The sequence below is a fragment of the Moschus berezovskii genome, chromosome 2 (assembly GCF_049115385.1).
Source record: "Moschus berezovskii isolate FMDL1 chromosome 2, NW_MosBer_1.0, whole genome shotgun sequence".
Lineage (NCBI taxonomy): Eukaryota > Metazoa > Chordata > Mammalia > Artiodactyla > Moschidae > Moschus > Moschus berezovskii.
This window is the reverse complement of record NC_142461.1, coordinates 115,061,392-115,082,334: the sequence shown is the minus strand read 5'-3', so window position 1 is coordinate 115,082,334 and position 20,943 is coordinate 115,061,392. Positions and strand designations below refer to the sequence as shown.

The following is a 20,943-nucleotide window of genomic DNA, read 5'->3' as shown; positions in this document are numbered from 1 at the left end:
TAGAAGGCCATTCAAGAGACGGTATGACTGTATGACTTACTACATCCTCCTTGCCATGTGGATGTCATGGATACTGACTGAGAATGTAAGCCTTAGAGAGAAGAGACCTCGGCACATTTTATCAGAAGATCAGGAAAAAGCTTGGTTTCACAACAACACCATTTCTTTGGGGGGTCATTATACTACAGTCAATATTATTTGGAGTATATACTCCATCACTTGTTCAACTGGCCTGCGTTCTTCTTCCTGGCATCACTTCCCAAGAAGTATGCTTAACCATTGACCAATCTTAGATGGGGCACCAGAGATGCCACCCATGAAGATATTCACAAAATTAAATGTTTTTATGTATTTTTAATGGAAATGTAGCTGATTAAAAATATTAGTTTTAGGCATACAACAAAGTAATTTGTTATATATATTCTCAGATTATTTTCCATGATAGGTAATTACAAGATATTGAATAGAGTTCCCTGTGCTATACAGTAAATCCTTATTGCTTATCTATTTTATGTATAGTAGATCATATCTGTTAATTCATACTCACAATTTATCCATACTTCCCTTTGCCCTTCAGTAACCATAAGTTTAGTTTCTAGTTTGTTTGGGTTTTGTATATAGATTCATCAGATTCATGTTGATGTATGGCAAAAATCACCACAATATTGAAATTACCCTCTCATTAAAATAAATTAATTTTAAAAATTAAATTTTTTAGATTCCACATGTGTTATATTTTTCTCTTTCTTCCCTTAGTATGATAATCTCTAGGTCCATTCATGTTGCAGCAAATAGCATTACTTCATTCTTTCTTATGACTGAGTGATATTCCACTGCATGTATACCACATCTTAAACCAATCATCTGTTGATGGGTACTTGGGTTTTTTTCATATCTTGGATGTTGTAAACAGTGCTGCTATGAACGTTGCGGTGCATGTGTCTTTTCAAGTTAGAGAATGAGAGTTTTCTCTGGATGTACGCCTGGGGTTGGGATTGCTAGATAATATGGTAGCTCTATTTTTAGTTTTTTAAGGACCCTCCATGCTGTTTTCCACAGTGGCTGCAACAATTTACATTCCAACCAACAATGTACAAGGGTTCCTTTTCCCCATACCCTCTCCGGCATCTAATTACTTGTAGATTTTTTTTGATAGCCATTCAGGTCAGTGTTATGTGATCCATCATTGTGGTTTCGACTTCCATTTCTCTAATAATTAGTGATGTCAAGTGTCTTTTCATGTGTCTGTTGGCTATCTGTAGGTGGTCTTTGGAGAAATGTCTGTCTGGGTCTTCTGCTCGTTTTGTGACTAGGTTGGGTTTTTTGATATTGAATCATTTGAGCTGTTCGGATATTAACCACTTGTTGGTTGCATCATTTGCAAGTATTCTCTCCCATTATATAGGTTGTCTTGTTGATGGTTTCCTTTGGTGTCATATGGCCTCAGACACATAGCCAACATGATACTCAACAGAGAAAAGCCGCAAACGTGTCAGCTATAGCGTGGAGTGGGCTGGTGCTAGGGCCCGGCTGCTGTGGTTGCAGGAATGGAGGTGATTGTGCTACCACTTGGGACTTAAGCTGCCTGCACACAGGCCTCTCCCAAGACCTGTCCACCCCAGATCTGGCCTCAAGTTACAGTGTGGGGTGGGTGGCACTGGAGAGCTCCCACTGGGAAACAAACCACTATATATTCCTCTCCAGAGACTGTCTGCCCAGAGATATGTATGGCACTGCCCTGTGTGTGGGCTGACAAAATCCCCCACCACGTGCGCTGACAGTGGGTTCCAAAGCTAGACCTGTCCCCCTGTGCATGTGCTGACATGGGGCTCTGAGGTTCAGCCTGAACCACACCCCAGGCCCTCCAGGCTGTCTCCACACAATTAGACAGAGTCCTATCCCAGGGCCTCTCTGCTGGAGATTTAATGTCTACCTGCTCTACATTCTAGCTGCCCTGCTCCACACACCTCTGGGACTGAGAAGGGTGGTGAGGTGACAGCTGTCAGCACTGGTCTCTCTCCACTCCGACTGCTAGCAAGGCGACATGTACACACGCCTTGCAAGCAGAGTCCGGGCCACTCCAGCTTCTCTGACCCACAGACCTCCCAGCAGGCAAGGGGGCTCCCCAGGGTGAGAGCCTGCCCATGTGGACCTTCCCTGCTTCACAGATCCCTTCCAGGGGTGCTGATCCCAACCTGATGCCTTTTATTTTTGGGTCCTATCCAGTTACACGAAAATCTTGTTTCAGCTTTGGTTGCGTAAGTGGTCTTTTGCGTTTTCAATTGGTCTTATGAGAGAATTGTTGTACATGGAGGTGTATTTTTGATGGGTTTATGGGGGTAGGTGAGCTCGAGGTCCTCCCACTGCACCATCTTCATGCTCCCTCCCCTAAGTGGCTTTATATCTATAACAATATAGAATTTTATGCTCACACGGAGTATAATCTGGCTCATAGGGTCTAGGCTGAAACCTTGAACCTCTTATAATTGCTTAATAATGTCGTCTCCTGTCTGTCATTTTGGAGATGAGTGGCAGAGGGTATCAGAGATGAGTGCCCCAGATGATGCTTGGATAAGGACATAATCAGTATAAACCTCGATTCTCAGTTAAAGCAGAACTAGAAAAGTAGTCTGATCACACCAGATTGTGGCACAAGACAAGAAAATTCAAATAGCCCTGGGGTGAGACAGCAAAATGGTACTGTTTACCCCTCCCAAGTGAAGTAAACAACCAGTAGTCTAGGTGGAGAGGGCTAGAAAGAAAGGCAAGGTCAAGTTCATGGCAGCCCAACATTAGATTGGACAGGCTGCCATTTACTCAATTATGACCTACATCAAGGACCAAGTCAACACAGATGGAACCATCTTATTCTGCTATGTCTAGTCCTCAGTAAAACCCCAGAAGCCATGATTTGTTTTGAGGGGGCATACTTGAGATTCGAAGGGTGAAATGTATAAGCAATGAACAACTGGAAAGAAAAAGATTTTTAAAGGATATTTATAATGGCTCCAAAAATTAAATACTTATGTTTAATTCTAATGAAATATGTTCAGAATCTGTACGCTGAAAACTACGAAACACTGAAAGGAACCAAAATCAATCTAAATAAATTGAGACATATTATGTTCATAGACTGAAAGTATCAATATTGTTAAGAAGTAAATTTTCCCCATATTGATCTACAAATTTAACACATCACAACCAAAATCTCAGTAGGAATTTCCCAGATAGTGATTTTAATATCTTTTCCCATTAATAGTGACAAGGGCATCAGTTTTCTAACCAAATTATAAACAAAATTTCCTTTACTATACCCTTAGCAGTTACCTGCTGCTGCTGCTGCTAAGTCACTTCAGTCATGTCCGACTCTGTGTGACCCCATAGATGGAAGCCCACCAGGCTCCCCCGTCCCTGGGATTCTCCAGGCAAGAACACTGGAGTGGGTTGCCATTTTCTTCTCCAATGCGTGAAAGTGAAGTCACTCAGTCGTGTCCAACCCCCAGCGACCCCACGGACTGCAGCCCACCAGGCTCCTCCATCCATGGGATTTTCTAGGCAAGAGTACTGGAGTGGCTTGCCATTGCCTTCTCCGTAGCAGTTACCTACTTACAGGATAGTCATGTATTTGATTATGCTAAATCATTGCAATCATCTGCTGCATTATTAAAAAATTCTAATGAAGTGCTCCAGTCACAGATATGAGGTATTACTAGCTGACTTTGATGAGTTATTCCAAGACACACATCCTGGAGAATGGTTCACCATCTAGGGTCACCAGAGGAAGGATCCCTTGGACCTTGCTCAAGGGGCCATCCCAAGTTCTCTTTGCCCCATCATTGCTGAAAAGTGACACAGCTTTCAGGACTGGGTCCATGCTTACCACCACCAGAAGATAACGGGATGTTAGTGGAGCTGCTATTATTTGCTGTTATCTCCCATGACCCTCCTATGAAGTGGATATGAAGATAAACATTACACACGAGTATCACTTCCTTGTATTAACTGGGACTTTTAAGATCCTTAAAACTGAGATTTCACCAAAAATAAGTTAACAAATAGAAATAGGACTTCAAGCTCATGGGTATGCCCCCACTAAGTACTCCAGATATCAGGAATGGATCACTCCTAGCCCTTCTTAACACTCTGCTGTTGCTGCTAAGTCACTTCAGTCGTGTCCGACTGTGTGTGACCCCATAGACGGCAGCCCACCAGGCTCTCCTGTCCCTGGGATTCTCCAGGCAAGAACACTGGAGTGGGTTGCCATTTCCTTCTCCAATGCGTGAAAGTGAAGTCGCTCAGTCATGTCCGACCCTCAGCGACCCCATGGACTACAGCCTTCCAGTCTCCTCTGTCCATGGGATTTTCCAGGCAAGAGTACTGGAGTTGGGGTGCCATTGCCTTCTCCGTCTTAACACTCTAAGAATCAAATTACTAGCTATATCTGACTCCCTACTCATACTTCAACCAGTTTAACCTCTCCAGTTGGTCCTTTTGGATGCTGAGCAGTTTATCCCACAGGCTTTAAAACTCCTGCTATTCAAAGTGTGGTCTATGGATCAGCAGGATCAGTATCACCGAGAAGCTTGTTAGAAATGTAGAATCTCAGACTCCATTGCAGACCTGCTGAATGAGAATCTGTTTTACCAAGATTTCCAGGTGATTCACATGTACATTAAAGCTTGACGGGCGTCGCTTACAAGGACTTAGCTCTACCTTCGCACTGGTTAACTAAGTCCTTGTGAAGACATATTGGGACCCAGTCACAATAATCAAGGTCAGCTGTGCACCACAGAAAATGAACAATCTAATGATTGCTCCTACTGGTTATTTTGTCAGTCACTGAGGGTCCCTTTTGAGATGAAAGCGAACTTTTTCTCTAGAATTTAATTTGCTAGAGAGGGTTGGCTTTATCAGATTCATTGATTAGCTCTAATAGCTTCCTGGTGTCCTTGCCTGGAGAATCCCAGGGTCGGGAGAGCCTGGTGGGCTTCCGTCTATGGGGTCACACAGAGTCGGACACGACTGAAGTGACTTAGCAGCAGCAGCAGCATCTTTAAAATTTTCTATGTATACCATCATGTCATCTATGAAAATTAAGTTTTACTTCTTTTCCACTTTGGAGTCCCTTTCTTGCCTCTCTGACTGCTGTGGCTAGGACTTCCGAAACTAGGTTGAATAAAAGTGGCAACAACAGACCTCCTTGTCTTGTTCCTGATCTCAGAGAATATGCTTTTGGCTTTGCACCACTGAGAATGATGTTAGCTGTGGGCTTGTCATCTATGGTCTTTATCATGTTGAGGTATATTCCCTCTATGTCCATGTTCTGGAGTTTTATCATAGATGGGCGTTGAATTTTGGGAAACTTCCCTGCATCTACTGAGAGGATCATATTGTTTTAACTGTTCCAGTTTGTTGATGTGGTGTATCATACTGATCCATTTGTGGGTATTAAAGAATTTTTGCCCCCTTGGGATAAAGCCCACTTGATCATGATGTATGACCCTTTTAATACACTGTTGGCTTTTATTGGTTAGTATTTTGATTATTTTTGTGTCTAGGTTCATCGGTGATATTGGCCTGAAATTTTTTGTGGTATAGGAATTTTATAGTTTTGAAGTGCTGACAATATATTGTCTTGATTTGTCTTGACTCACAGAAAATAACTGAGTGAATGTAACATTCAAATGGAAGTTCTCTGGTTGACCTTACTGGGATGAACATTGTATAGTTTTGCTTAAAAATCTCCTAACAAAGTAAAAGATAGCTGTCACTATTCCTCAGTATAAATAACAGCTTTTCCAAGACAAGAAAAGACAAGTTTTGCAGCAAAAACTGGCAATCTTGCCCCAGGATGAAGGGACTTAGAAACACATTCCACACTCCATTAAAATGGAACCTCTGTTCCGAATGTTATATAGATGGACTAATTATAATATTGGCACCAGTGAGTAAAAGTGTTAATAGTAATAATAATGATGATAATATATTGTTTACTATTTGACAAGCACATGCATATAATGAATACAGACTAAATCTCATGTTACACAATTTTCAAAAACTGGCATTCTTGCCTCTGTTAGAAGCCTATGGTTAATGACTGCTGAAGGAATGTGCAGAGTGTGTGGTATGATAGGCCTAATTCTCTCCAAATGTGTAAGTAGAACAAAAGGTGCAGTAGTTTAAGAATGCCAGGACCAAGCAAACCAGTGGCGTGTTCTTTTTTGATATATATAAAGTTCTTCACACCGTATTTTTTCAAGTGCACTGGGTTTCGCTATAAGAAAATTCATTTGGGGGGCCAGAAATTAATCATATACAGTATGCTGAAAAAAAGTTTCTTCAAGAAAAGCTGTTGGCAAACCAGCATAACACAACTCTCATTACTCATCTGTTAAAACTTCACAGTTATGGCACAGTAACTGAAGGTACAAGTTGAAGTCGGTTGGCTTGTTTTTTGGCTTCTTTTTCGATTGGCTGCTCACAAGGCCACAAAGGGACCATAACACTAGTAGTCTTTTCCCTGGTCTTTACTTACACAGTCCTATTATGGAACTTGTTGGTTTCAACAATGAAGGGAAGATTGATGGTCGGTCATATCCCATCAATCAGGAATGGGGCAGGGACCTATCTTGGATTAAAGGAGTTTAATTCTTAACTTGGCAGCTGGCACAAACAGAGGGCAATGCTGGTTAAATTAAGCCTTTTCCTATATACTTATGCTGTGAAAAGTTATTCAAAATGTACACTCACATAACCTCTTAAAAAAATCACATGGCAGAAGATGTTCGTTTACATACTAAGTTAGTCATCTGCAGATGTGAATAAAGGAAATCTAGCATAACTCAAACCATACAAACTCTACCACTTGCTCTTGCCATCATAATACACACGTTGGAAATCTCAGTTCAAAACACTTCCTCTACCAAGCGTAGTGAGGGGCAGTATGAGCCACCTACCTGCAACTTCTTGTATATTTACAAAATGCTAACTCTTGATGAGGAAAGAGACCTTTATTTTTAAAACAATTATAATTTTAAAAACCTAAATTGGGTCACTTTATTTTCAGGAGAAGAGTTGATCCATGTTTTCAATTTATTGCCATACACAAAACATTTTATAAAAAATAATAGGGTAGACTGCCACTTCAACATCTTCATGTAAAACTTCACAGTGCAAGAAAGTGATTACTGTTAAGTATGAAGACATCTAAAACCAGCTAATATTTTAATTATAGGGCAGAATATTTTTTTTGTGATTCTTCCTAAAAAATGTTGGCACACTCATTAAATGCCCAGGTTACAAAAATCACTTAGTATCACTTCTTACCCTTCGGTATATTTTAAAAATCTACATAGCATCATACTAAATGCTGGTGGGAAAGAGAGTATAAGACTGTAAAAAACTCCTCAGGTAGCACAGTAATTTAAAACCAACTAGGAGAAAGCATCCCCCTCCCCAAATACTTTTGTATGTAATTTTCTGTCACTTAACCAAGTAACAAAGTAAAAAACCTTAAAAAGAAGCTAAAAAGGAAAAGGTTTCACTTCTTTGAAAACACCTCTTATCTCTTAAATAGGGAAATTTTCTCTTTGTGTGTGTTGGGGGGGTTGGTTTCATAAATAAAAATATCAAGTTTATGTCAGCTGTACAAATGTTTCATTTAGGAAAGAAAGGGAACACTTTGATTCAGAGGATTTTAAAATATTTCATCACTGCAAGAAAAGTGTAATTTTAAGCTAAAAAATTTTAACACATTGAACTAATATAAATCATCCACTGGCATATCCTATTGTTTCTCATAAAATGCATAATTAAGGAGTAACAGGTCAAAGATCTTTTCCCAACTTTCGGTCACATTAGCTAATCAGCCCCAGGCAAACCCCACACCCCCAGAGCTTCAAGATCCTCCTTTCTTACCTAAGGGTCCGGGGCTAACAGCCCTTTAACCCCTTCCCATTTACAAATCTGTGTAGAATTGTTAAGCTTACATAATCCTTTTGAGAATGAGGTGTTTCAACTTGTATTTTCCAGATAAATTTCCCCATTTAAGTATTATAGCTGTTCTTTAAACATTTAAAATCTTGCTTTAAAATTTATTCTCAATGTATTTCCCTGTCACCTTAAAAGATGAGGGAAGACTAACAACTTAAGTCTCGCAGCATCCTGTCTCCTAGGCTAGGTGGCTGACAGGGATTGGCAGATATTGCGTGAGACCTGACTCCATCAGGGCAGCTTTGGGCCATACTCTGAGTCTCAAAACGAAGATGATACCACCTGTTTGGTATTTCTTAAGCCTGACAGAGTTATCATTATATACCAGATATACCAAAAATCTGTATACTACAAATTACCATATGAATGCAAATGATTTTTGTGATAAGCCCAAGGTGACTTTCTTTCCTGATGAGGTATAGATATCCTGATAAAGTATATAGATAGATAAGTTTTATAACATGTTTTTTGTCAATACTTGTGCATTTATAGTTTTAATCCTTTGGTTCCATGACTCTCCTCCTGTTGTCAACCTGTCTCCTGCTTCTAATTATGCTTCTAATTACAACATTTTGTGTCTCTTAGAGTCCAGGAGTCCGACCTTTCCATAGATGAAAACCAAAACCTAAAGATCTGTTGCTTTAGCAAATGTGGTATCATCGTTACTCACTTAAAAGTGTGACTTTCTAATTAGGCAAGGCATCAGACTCATCTAGGAAGTGTAAAAATTGAGATTTCTGGACTATGGCTACAGTCTGATTCTGTATGTCTAGATCAGGACCCAGAAAAACCTCAAAAGCTCCCCCAGGTAATCTCAACAATCATTAGTATAGTTTCGAGGACTCAATGTTTTGCCCTCAATTTCTTAAATTCAATTTAGAATTTTAGCAGCTGGTCATTTTTAGTACAAGAATTTCCCACTGCATTAATCATAAGCACATTCAAAGTTGACTGCCCATGATCTTGGCTTAACTCCGTAGGAAACTAGTCATTACAATCCTTTGCAATAAAATTAAAAAATGATGAGTTAACTTCAGAGTGAAGACAATGCATGTAGGTGCTGAAAGGTGGCTGGTTCTACACTTGCAGGGCGCCTGTTTGCTGCCTTAATCGCGGTCTGAGATCATTCTTATTGCATCTGTTGTTACTAAATAAAATCTGGCAGAACTCCTCTAAAACAGAAAGATGGCTAACCAGCTACTCAGTATTAAGGAACTGTTTCTAGCAGACATAAAAGTATTTTTTAAAAAACAACCACACGGCTTCCTGTAGAAATGCAGACTTTCACACTTCTGAAGTCTACCATAAAGAGAAAGTTGACCAAAACTACTGTTGCTTAAAAATATGTTCAATTAACTGTGAAAATATAGGTGTAAAATCGGTACAACTTCGTCCTTTACAAGTAAGTGTAAATGAAATTCATCTTCCACCTCTGCTACCTATCCAAATAGTTAACTGTGAACACGACACATGAAGTATTTGGTATAATGTAGTTCTGATACCACCCCTTCCAAATTTAATAAAAAGCCACATCGGGATTTTTCCAGGGGTCCCAAGTGTGTCTAGGCACTGCGGAATGTCGTCATGTCTTTTGGTTCTCTGCTGGGGACACACCAGTCATCAGCCTCGTGGTTGGTGTTGTAATGCTTCCAGGCAGCTTTGTTATACACCGGGAGTCTTTCTATTGATTCTGTTGACAGAGCCTGAGAGGAAAAGCAGAAACTAAGTCAGGCACTGTTTGGGGAATCCATTATTTGAGAAAAATCTACAATGGCAAAAAGTTTACTACAAATTAAACCATACTCTATATTGGATTTGTATTTTATCAATCATAAAACCATCTACATACATTTTAAAATAGAGCACACACTTGAAACGTGTTACTTACTAAAAGCTTATGGCAACTGCTTAGTGCATCTTGAGTTTATTGCATGCAGTAATTCTCTAACAAGCCTAGAAGTTGCTGGTTTGGAGTTTTACACAGGTGTCATAGACATTCTTATAAAATTTGATCAACAGAAGTTCATTTTCAACAGAAGCTGAAAAAGTGTAAAAGCGTAAAAATTCACATAGGTACCTTAATATATGTAATAGATGGAAAAACAGTGGAAACAGTGTCAGACTTTATTTTTTGGGGCTCCAAAATCACTGCAGATGCTGATTGCAGCCATGAAATTAAAAGACGCTTACTCCTTGGAAGGAAAGTTATGACCAGCCTAGATAGCATATTAAAAAGCAGAGACATTACTTTGCCAACCAAGGTCCGTCTAGTCAAGGCTATGGTTTTTCCCATGGTCATGTATGGATGTGAGAGTTGGACTGTGAAGAAAGCTGATCGCCGAAGAATTGATGCTTTTGAACTGTGGTGTTGGAGAAGACTCTTGAGAGTCCCTTGGACTGCAAGGACATCCAACCAGTCCATTCTAAAGGAGATCAATCCTGGGTGTTCATTGGAAGGACTGATGCTAAAGCTGAAACTGCAATACTTTGGCCACCTCATGGGACGAGTTGACTCACTGGAAAAGACTCTGATGCTGGGAAAGGTTGGGGGCGGGAGGAGAAGGGGACGACGGAGAATGAGATGGCTGGATGGCATCACCAACTCTGTGGACATGAGTTTGAGTGAACTCCGGGAGTTGGTGATGGACAGGGAGGCCTGGCATGCTGTGATTCATGGGGTCGCGGAGAGTCGGACAAGACTGAGCGACTGTACTGAACTGAAAAGCATTTAATGAAATCTAGGTTTGAGCCTGTGTCCTTTCCTACCATTAAAGTCACCAATTTTAGTTACAGCATATGTGATTTCCACATCATGCACAGCTGACCCTCGGCATCACTCCCAATCCCACATGGATACCACAATCTGCTGATGCTCAAGTCCCTTACATAAAACACTGCAGTATCTGCACACTTTAAATCATCTCAAGATTAACTACAATAGCTCATATAATGTTAGTGCTATACAAATTCAATAAATATTATGTAAACAGTTGCTGATGTGCAAGAAAATCAAGTTTTACTTTTTGCAACGTTCTGGTATTTTTTTTCTTCAAATATTTTTGATTCATGCTTGGATCTATGGATGCAGAACTCGGGGATATAAAGGGTAGACTGTAATTTCATGTTTCCAACATTATCACCATTAAGTCACTGTTCTATTTCAGCTTCCTGTGTATCACTGAGATAAACTACATTCCTCATTATCTTCAAATTGGGATATGTTGTTAAGAGTTCAACTTTAAGCAAAAGGTATTCCCTAAGATGTAGAAAATATTAAACTAGAAGTTTCATTCCAATAATGGTAAGGAAGGACTTTATTTTTAATTATTCTGGAAGACCTCCTGTATTCTATTTTTTTCCAAAATGGAGCTAAAAATCTTTCACCTATACTTATATTTTTTCATGCCAGAACTGCCACAACTCCTTGATCTATAACTAAAACAAACAAAAACATTATATTTGATGATAAAAAGGGCAACATGAAGGCAATATTTTTAAGTTCCTCACAATTGAGATGGTTAAGAAAGAAAACTATTATCTTCAAAGAACTTAACATTTTCAGACAAATTAACTTTTTCTAATGTAAAGTCTTCAGCATTTCCTATCAAATAGGTGCCATCTAGTGGCCAGAATAAGAGTAACTAGAGTCATTAAAAATAGAGGTACCTAACACCAGTCTGCTGCTGAACCAATCTAGCACACTGGTGGAGCTGAGGGCTTTCTATCCCTGTAATATACACTGATGTGTCAGATAAACACACGGAACATTCCAGGTAAGTCTGCTTCCACCAGGTAAGCTATATGCCTACCAAGGGTCACCTGTAATTGTTCCTAAATTTGTTAATATACTTAAATCTGTCACTGTAATTTAATCTAAGCATTGTTTTTAACAAAGCACACAAAAATGTAGGGGTGGCATGGGGGGAAGGTTCTCTGAAAACTAAGATGACGTTTCATAAAGACTCATAAAGGAAAGTTATATAAAAACTGCTGTCAAAGAAGAGAAGACAACTGTAAGGAACCGCATAAAAATCAGTAATGATTATGCACTTGGCTGTTTCTTTGATTAAAGAAACCAAAACAATGTATTGTAGGTATAGCTTCTGTAAGAAAGACAATTAAAACTTCAATCTGAAGACCCATATGCAAATGAAAGGCCTCAGCAAGTATATCAAAGACTGGTCAATCAATGTCCGTTCATGCATCTTAAATTACAAATTTAACTTTAACATAACTTTTTGACTGCCCACTTTAACCCAATTTTTCTTCTACTAACAATCATAGTCCAGATCACTATGGGTAAGAGCATTTCTTTCCCACAAAGAGATCTTTTGTCAAAACAGATGAGATCCTTGTTAAAAAAAAAAACAAAAAAACACATATGTTTGTATTTTAATAGCATGAGGTAGAAGAAAGTCTCATTACAGTTAAATACTGGTATCTTACAATCAAAAAGTCCAGAAGTATCACTAAGTCCAAAAGACTATGGTCTTTACCTTAATGTAAATGACTGCATCTGTCCCATAGCCCTCTAGGGAATAGAGCTTTAGGTCTCCTTGGAAATACTGAGCATAAAGGCGTGATATGGGCAATCCATAACCAAAACCAGCCTGTTTGAGAAAAATGAAAGTTTACTCAGAAAGCCACACACTGAAATACTTCTAGTTAAAATAAATGCTACTAGAGTATCCCAGGGCTATCAGAGCCTGCATCTAAAAGATCTGTTAATACCTAAGTAGTAAAAGTGATCAAGCTGCAGCCTAGTTGAGCACTGTATTATATGGCTTCCCTCTGGTCATTTGAAATTCCTCTTTTTCCTATAAAACAATCTGTGGGGGCCTAGAAAAAGCATGCTTCTCTCTTCTTTACTGGCCTGCTCCAGAGTATCCCTATACTGGTTTCAGCAATATCATTTAAAACATGTTCTCTCTTTCAGGAGCAAGAGTAAAAAAGTACCTGGTGGCAACCTAACAGATACCTCTCATGACTTCATACCATGAATTCCAGCCTGAGTTCTGAACCTGGAGAGATCCCTAATAGGTGGACTCTCTTAATACTCACTGACAGGTCATCTCCCCCACTTAAAAATCTTCAAAGCACCCCAACACCCACCGACCCTCACCATCTCCAAATCCAAGCTTCTAAAAGAGAGCTTTCAAGATTTAACCAGATCAGGTCTGTGCCTCCCACTCTCCAGTCTAGCTGAAGTAAACCTCCTGCTCCTAAGTTCCTCAAGCACACCATGTTATTTTTCACAGCTGTGTCTGCTCATTCTGTTCCCAGTATCTGGAACGGCCTTTACCCGGATGCTGCTGCTGCTAAGTCGCTTCAGTTGTGTCCGACTCTGTGCGACCCCAGAGACAGCAGCCCACCAGGCTCCCCCGTTCCTGGAATTCTCCAGGCAGGAACACTGGAGTGGGTTGCCATTTCCTTCTCCAATGCATGAATGTGAAAAGTGAAAGTGAAGTTGCTCAGTCGTGCCCGACTCTTAGCGACCCCATGGACTGTGGCCTACCAGGCTCCTCCACCCATGGGATTTTCCAGGCAAGAGTACTGGAGTGGGCTGCCAGTGCCTTCTCCATTTACCTGTATAAATCCTATCAATTCTTTAATATTAAGCAGAACATTTGGATAAGCATTTTCAAAAAAAAAAGGTCTTTTATCACCAACTCAGGTGTTTAATGACATTTCATATAATAGTTTAGTGAAGAGTGTATGAGATTCAGGAATCGGTGCTATTAACAAATCCAGGCTCTGGCCTTATCTACCTCCACCATTTTTTACTTGACTTTTTAAATCAGAGTTTCTGTTTGTCCCTCCAAATAAACTATCCATTCACCACATTTCTCCTTGTCCTGGGAGGCTGACCTGAATTGAAGTAAGTGGGTTTCTGTGCCCTCTGCTTCTGTGTCCAGCCAATGGGGAACCCAGTAGGAGTTTGGAGGGAGACATTCAGGGTCATAATCCCCTTCTCCTGGGTGGGCTAGGCCCTGGGGAGTAAGCAGCTGCTCTGTAACACTCCCTTCCGGGTTCTGCTGGCTTCTCCTCCCCGGGTCAGGTGCTGACAGCTCTGCTGCTGCTAGCCTGGATTCCTGTACTATCCCATCCCTCTTTCTGTAATTTGTCTCTTTATAGATAAGCCTTCCATGCATTATCATAATTTGAACTATCTCTTTCCAAGTGAGACTCCGACAGATACATTAACTGGTTCCATTTCTGCATGAGCAGGTGGCTCAGGATCCCGTAGTACCCAATCTACTTCATCACTGCCTCTCCCTCAACCACACACTTGTGGACCCCTCAGGCTTCCCTGTAAGTAGTTAGAAGGAACTAACTTTCATTTAACTAATGCTAACTAACATCGTGGGCTTGGCCCACTGCTGGGTCTGCACAGTGTCCCACACCAGCCAAAAGTGGACTGCCCTGTCATTACAGCCTCTCTCAGGGCCAGGCCCGAAAGACAGAAGTGAAAGCAAATCCTACCAGTGGGTGGAACTCGAAGTGGAACACCTACATGAACCATGGGCAGCGGCAAATGGGCTGGCCGGTCAGAGACTTGGAAGAAACAAAACTGGATAGCTGACAAGGAAGAGGAAAATGTGGGCAGTCCTCTTTGAACGGGCTTACGGCATGAAGACATTCCGTCCATGTAGATGCACACCTGAAGGCACCCACGTGAAGGTAGCTCTCAGTAATCAGTATGACCTGATGGCTGCCCCAGTGCTTGCTTACTGGTCCACTTACAAAGGAGTCATAATAGCAGGAGAAAGAGGCTCTGTAAAAGGCCAACCACAGGCTTACCCTCGGGAAGGCTGTGTAGGTGTGTGGGCAGCCTCTGTCATGTCAATCCTCCTGTTTTTCTTAAAAATTCACGTAAATTTTGCATCCTAAGCAACAACACTTACACAGCATTTACTATGCGCCAGGTACTATTAAAAAATGTTTTTACATATATTAACTCAATCTTCACAATAATTCAATCTCTAGAGCCGGGGAAATTGTGGTACTGAAGGGTCAATAATATTCCCAAGGCTGGACAGCTAGGATGTGGTAGAGCTGAGAATGGAGCAAAGAGTTTAAATTTAGAGTCTGGACGAGTACTCTATGCTGCTCTCCACAAAAATTCTACAAAATTTGTTTACTACAAAAGGAGCATATCCCTTTTGTCCACTTAGAGTAAAATCAGAATCTAAGAAGATACTCATGTTTATTTGACCTTTTCTGTCCTTGGGCACATGGATGCCTACCCATATCTCAACTAGAGCAATCATTTAAAAGGTTTGGTAAGACATGAACCGTATTGCAGCTGTAGCTACAGAATCTGTGCTGCTTAACTAGAATGTGCTGTGCGGTTTGAATGAAGTCCTTTCAGTGACTTCCTAGGAAAGAATCTAAAATAAACCCATCTTAGACTGTTTTTCATCATGTTATAAAATAACTCCAGGGTATATGCCAGAGAACCTTCAAAGCCTGGAACAAGAGTTTTGGGTGAGAGATTTGACAAAGCACTTTTCTGGGGGTTGGAGGACCAGGACTGAGTCCATTCAAAAGCTAATCTTACTAACATGAAAAGAGGCAACTGATTTTTTTTTTTTAAAGCCATCAACACAATTGTTATTTGAGCCAGGGGCGATTAAATTGATTAGAACTCTAGTATTACTTCTGAGCCTCAAATATGTAGTCTTTCTAATTACAAGTACTTGAGGGGAAAAAAAATTACTAAAGATTAAATCAGTGTTGACCAAATACTAGTAAAGCTGGTAATTTAGACTTCACATTAGTAACAGTATATCAAAATGTGGTTTACCACATGGAAACTAGTGACATACCACTATCAAGCTTGGCAATAAGAACTCTAAAACTCTTATCATTTAAAAAAAAGCATTTCGAAAACTATAAATTTAGGGGAAAGTGTTATTGCTGTTTTTCTCTAATAGCTTCCCTTCATCCTGTTTGTGGACCCCACACAACGGCTCAACTGATTTATGTGGTAACTTCTTTTTTGGCAAGTCACAAAAACCCACTTCACGGTTTTTTATCACATACCAGGGGCACTGCTCGGGACGTCTCGACTCGAGGCCGGGGTGCAGTGGAGTACATGTAGTTAAAGAGTCGGTCAATTTTCCTCAGAGGAACACCACCTCCTCGGTCACTCATCTAGGGAGAGAAAGGATTATGCCCTGTGACAAAATCCCAGAAACAGCAAAATACCCACGCATGCTGTGTCACCATTTAACTGCGGCTGACGAGCCCTGCTTTTCAAAATGAATACCATGAGATCCAAGTTACAAACATAAACATTTCCCCCACTGCTGGACTTAATCCCTCTAATACATAAAATTTTAAGATATAAAGAACTCCACTACGATATAAATTTTCAATGCTGTTGTTTAGTGACTAAATCATGTTTGACTCTTTTGCAACCCCATGGACTGTAGCTTGCCAGGCTCCTCTGTCCATGGGCATCTCTGGGTAAGAATACTGGAGTGGGTTGCCGTTTCCTTCTCCAGGGGACCTTCCCAGCCCAGGGATTGAACCCGAATCTCTCTTGACTCCTGCACTGGCAGGCGGATGCTCTACCACTGAGACACTTGTGAAGCCTGCTTTCAATGCTGTGGTTTTGTGTAATTACTGCAGTCACACTAGTGACGCAGCACACAACAGGGAACAGGCTTAGCTTGTCTTGGGTAACAACAAAGCTGTAATTCCTCTCTGGCAGGCAGTTTGGCAACCTGATTAAACACGCATGTACCCTTTGACCCAAAAATGTTTATCTTAAGAAAATTATGAGAAAAGCATGCAAAGTATGTATGAGAATATCCATCATAGCACTGTGCAGAACAGCTAAAACTGGATTACCACCTAAACAGGGGGCTACTTAAGTAAACTAATATGCATTCTAAAATAGAATACTATCTTGCCATTAAGTATTACATAGAACTATATGTATTGGCATGGATGTTCATAAAATATTGTTCAGTAGCAAAAAGATGGAGAAGCATGTGAAAGTGAAGTTGCTCAGTCATGTCCGACTCTTTGCGACCCTATGGACTAAAGCCTATGAGGCTCCTCAGTCCATGGAATTTTCCAGGCGAGAGTACTGGAGTGGGTTGGCATTTCCTTCTCCAGGGGATCTTCCCAACCCAGGGATCGAACCTGTGCCTCCCTCACTACAGGCAGACGCTTTACCGTCTGAAGCATTTATAACATTCTAATTCCGTAAAAATTACAGAAATCTATGCTGCTGCTGCTGCTGCTAAGTCGCTTCAGTTGTGTCTGACTCTGTGCGACTCCATAGACGGCAGCCCACCAGGCTCCCCTGTCCTTGGGATTCTCCAGGCAAGAACACTGGAGTGAGTTGCCATTTCCTTCTCACAGAAGTCTATAATGAAATATAATTCGATTTCAATGGAATTATAAGTAATTTTCTTCTTTGGGGGCTTTAGTTTCTTAACTTTTTCCACAATTACTTCTATTATGGTAAAAAAGTATAATTTTCATTTACAGAGAGGAAAAAAATAGAACCATTTCATTGTGTTTTAAGAGTCTCATCTACAAGTAATTTCATAGCATAGTCTCCCAGACAACTTTCTGGTGAGTTATAAAGGACACAGTTCTTTGTATTGTTCATATGTCCTTTTCCAACTCAAATCATACTCTATACTAAATTTGGTAATTTATTTACAGATTGTCTTCATTATATTTTCCTTCAATTAACATGGAACATATTTTCCTAGCTTGTCTCTTGGACTGCAAGGAGATCAAGCCAATCAATCCTAAAGGAAATCAACCCTGAATAGTCATTGGAAGGACTGATGCTAAAGCTCCAAAACTGTGGCCACCTGAGGCGAAGAGTCAACTCAGAAAAAGATACGGATGCTCAGAAAGATTGAGGGCAAGAGAAGGGGGCAGCAGATGATGAGATGGTTGGATGGCATCACCAACTCAATGGACATGAACTTGAGCAAACTCCAGGAGACAGTGGAGGACAGAGGAGCCTGGTGTGCTGCAGTCCATGGGATCACAAAGTACTGGACACGACTTTGCAACCGAACAGCAACAACATGTTGTATAGCTTTATCTTCTAATCTACTAGAGCCATTTTCTCTTGTCACAAAATCTAAATTGATTCTACTATCTATAATATTAACATGATTGTGATATTCAAACAAACCTGCCTTTAACATATTGATATATAGATAAAAACCATACTGAATTATATGTAATAAAAAGTCAATTTGAATGGCTTATAGTGTTAGTTGCTCAGTAACAACATATAGTTGAGTTTTTATAGTCTCAAAAAACTTTCAGTTCAGCTCAGTCACTCGCTCTTCTTGTCCAACTCTTTGCGACCCCACTGACTGTAGCACACCAGGCTTCCCTGTCCATCACCAACTCCCAGAGCTTGCTCAAACTCATGTTGGTTGAGTCAAAAAACTCTGTGTGTGTGCATATATATTACTCTCACAATAGAAATTCACAGATATTTTAAGTTTTAAAATAAAAATCTGCTTTGAAATGCCATTTGAAGACTTGCCTCTGATATGTCTATAATTAGATAATTGCAGTATAAAAATATACAAGAACATTATTAGGAACTTGTATGTAGCATTATGCTTGAAACTGTTCTTGGCTATGAATTCAAAGCCCTGTGAAGAGATTTATTTTAGTAAGATGAATAAAGGGCTCTGGGCATTTTCTGAAATGCATCAATTTGTTAATTATTCATCCTTTAATTTAATGCTCTGCTACATTTTTACTGGTAACATCAATCAGAAGCGTGATTCTACAAATATTAAGTAAGTAAAAAACAGAACAGATACTAAGATAGGAAGGTACAGCTCTATAAATATTTCCTGATTTTCCTTAACCTTCTGGCCAGAAACAGTACAGCAATCCAGCAGATATGACACAAGAAGTGATTTCTAGCCATGGGACAGTAGGATAAAAGCAGAGTGGAACAGAAAGGCCAGAGGTGCCTTTGAAAAGTGTCATCTCATTAGAGGTAAAGGGGTCATCTAAGCCATAGGAGCATAGTTAAAAACTGATAAAGGTAACTGCTTTTGCTCTCTAGCCAAAAATGTAATAATACATTGCAACCAAACCTGCGACCAGTTTTTAAAGTGGTCCAAAGTGTTTCCACGAAACTTGTTAACAGATATTATACCAGAGAACCTCAGTTCTTAGGGGAAAAGGGAAGGAGGGAATAATGGAGAGACAGACAGACATTTGGTCTGTGTATCTTCAAGACAAGAATGGCACTCTAATGACAAATATATTGTGAAAGAGATGTAGAAATTAAAAAATCTCTGAAGACTATTTGAAGAAAAATTTGAGAATCATAGACACACAAGACTATGCCAAGGGAAAGGAAAGAGATTGTGAAAGTGGACGGTGGTGTGGAATAATGTCAACAGGAAGGTGGAGGAAGAGAAGTTGCCAATTACTTTTAAAGTTTTCTCCTCGGTGCATGAAACCACCACTTCTCAACATCATCCAACTGAGACCTGCCATCCCTAATGTTCTGTTTCTCATAACACTAGGCTCCCTGGCTAATGTATGTGGATTTTCAGGTCCAAGGGAAATGAACCATTACTAACTTGATGACAGTTCTGAAGGCAGGAAATTTACTAATTCTGAACTCACTCATAGCTCCCGAAGATTTTTATACAACAGCTTTTTCAAGGTCAGGTGTGTAAAAAAAAAAAACTGCCAACAGTGAATGAACCAAGATGTGTAAGTTTTAATTTATCAGATATGTGGCTATAATACTTGTCACTTACTGCAATTGGACCAAACACCAAGTCTGAAAGAGCAGTCAGACTTGTAAGTTAGAAAAAAAAAAATCTAAATTAGCAGAGGGATAAGTTAAAAATGTCAATAATTTGAACAGCAAAAAGAATGGGGAAAAAAATTCCAGGCCTTGATCCGGAAAGTCTAGAGTAAGTGATGGGGTTCAAAGCTCTATGTAAAGAGCTAACAAGGGTAGATGCAGTCATGCGACCTGGGTTTGAAGAGGTAAAGCCTAATACAGCTAAGACCTTTTACAAGCACTTCTGGAACAGTCTGTTCAAGACCCTTATGAGCTTTGCTTTTTTAAAACAGCTTGATTAAAATATAATTCACATACTATACTATCCACCCATTTAAAGTGTACAACTCAGGGGCTTCCCTAGTGGGCCAGTGGCCAAGATTCTATACTCCCAATGCAGGGGGCCTGGGTTCAATCCCTGGCCAGGGAACTAGATCCCACATGCCATAGCTAACAGTTTGCATGCCATGTGCTGCAATTAAGACCCAGCACAGCCAAATACATAAAAATAAATATAAAAAAATAAACAATGAAATTTTCAAAAAATTGTACAACTCCATGGCTTTTTAACAAACGGGCATACCTCTGAGATATTGCAAGTTCAGTTCCAGACACCACAAAAAAAGGAAATATTGCAATAAAGCGATTCACTTGAATCTTTTGGTTTCCCAGTGCCTATAAAAGTTATGTTTACATTTATACTGCAGTTTATTAAGTGTGCAAAAGCATCTAAAAATGTATATATCCATTAATTTAAAAATAACAAAAAATCAATTAGAATAATATCAAAGATCATTGATCAGTATAACAAACATGAGAATGAGACAGTTTGAAATATTGCAAGAATTGCCAAAATGTGACACAGAGAAATGAAGTGAGCAAATGCTGTTGGTTAAAATGACACTGACAGACTTGGTCAATGCACGGCTGCCACAAATCTTCCATTTGTAAAAAATGCAGTATCTGCAAAGTGCAATCAAGTAAAACAAGGCAAGGAATGCCTACATTCATAGGTACGTGCAACCATTTCCCCAGTCAATTTTAGAATATTTTCGTTACCTCAAAAAGAAACCCTGGACTCTACTGATTACACTTCTAAAGTAACCACTAATGTATTTCTTGTCCTTATATATTTGTCT

The 20,943-nt window shown here is 39.9% G+C and overlaps 1 protein-coding gene and 1 long non-coding RNA gene across 3 annotated transcripts in view; one reads left to right on the top strand and one right to left on the bottom strand.

Annotated features, from left to right (window-relative positions):
* LOC129537656 (uncharacterized) overlaps nucleotides 1-18,165 on the top strand; it is a 105,474-nt gene extending 87,309 nt beyond the window's left edge. The window contains exon 4 of the long non-coding RNA XR_008682072.2: nucleotides 17,730-18,165. This is a non-coding gene — a long non-coding RNA (uncharacterized LOC129537656). The remainder of the gene's footprint in view (nucleotides 1-17,729) is intronic.
* The window catches only part of PDK1 (pyruvate dehydrogenase kinase 1), a 50,694-nt gene continuing 32,958 nt past the window's right edge, over nucleotides 3,208-20,943 (bottom strand). The window contains exons 9-11 of one of the 2 annotated variants that reach the window (XM_055397278.2): nucleotides 16,039-16,149; nucleotides 12,489-12,602; nucleotides 3,208-9,695 (exon numbers count right to left, since the gene is read on the bottom strand). In XM_055397278.2, the coding sequence (XP_055253253.2) occupies nucleotides 9,555-9,695; nucleotides 12,489-12,602; nucleotides 16,039-16,149 (366 nt within the window). In that variant the 3' untranslated portion in view covers nucleotides 3,208-9,554. The remainder of the gene's footprint in view (nucleotides 9,696-12,488; nucleotides 12,603-16,038; nucleotides 16,150-20,943) is intronic. The other variant, XM_055397279.2, reaches the window with a different exon arrangement.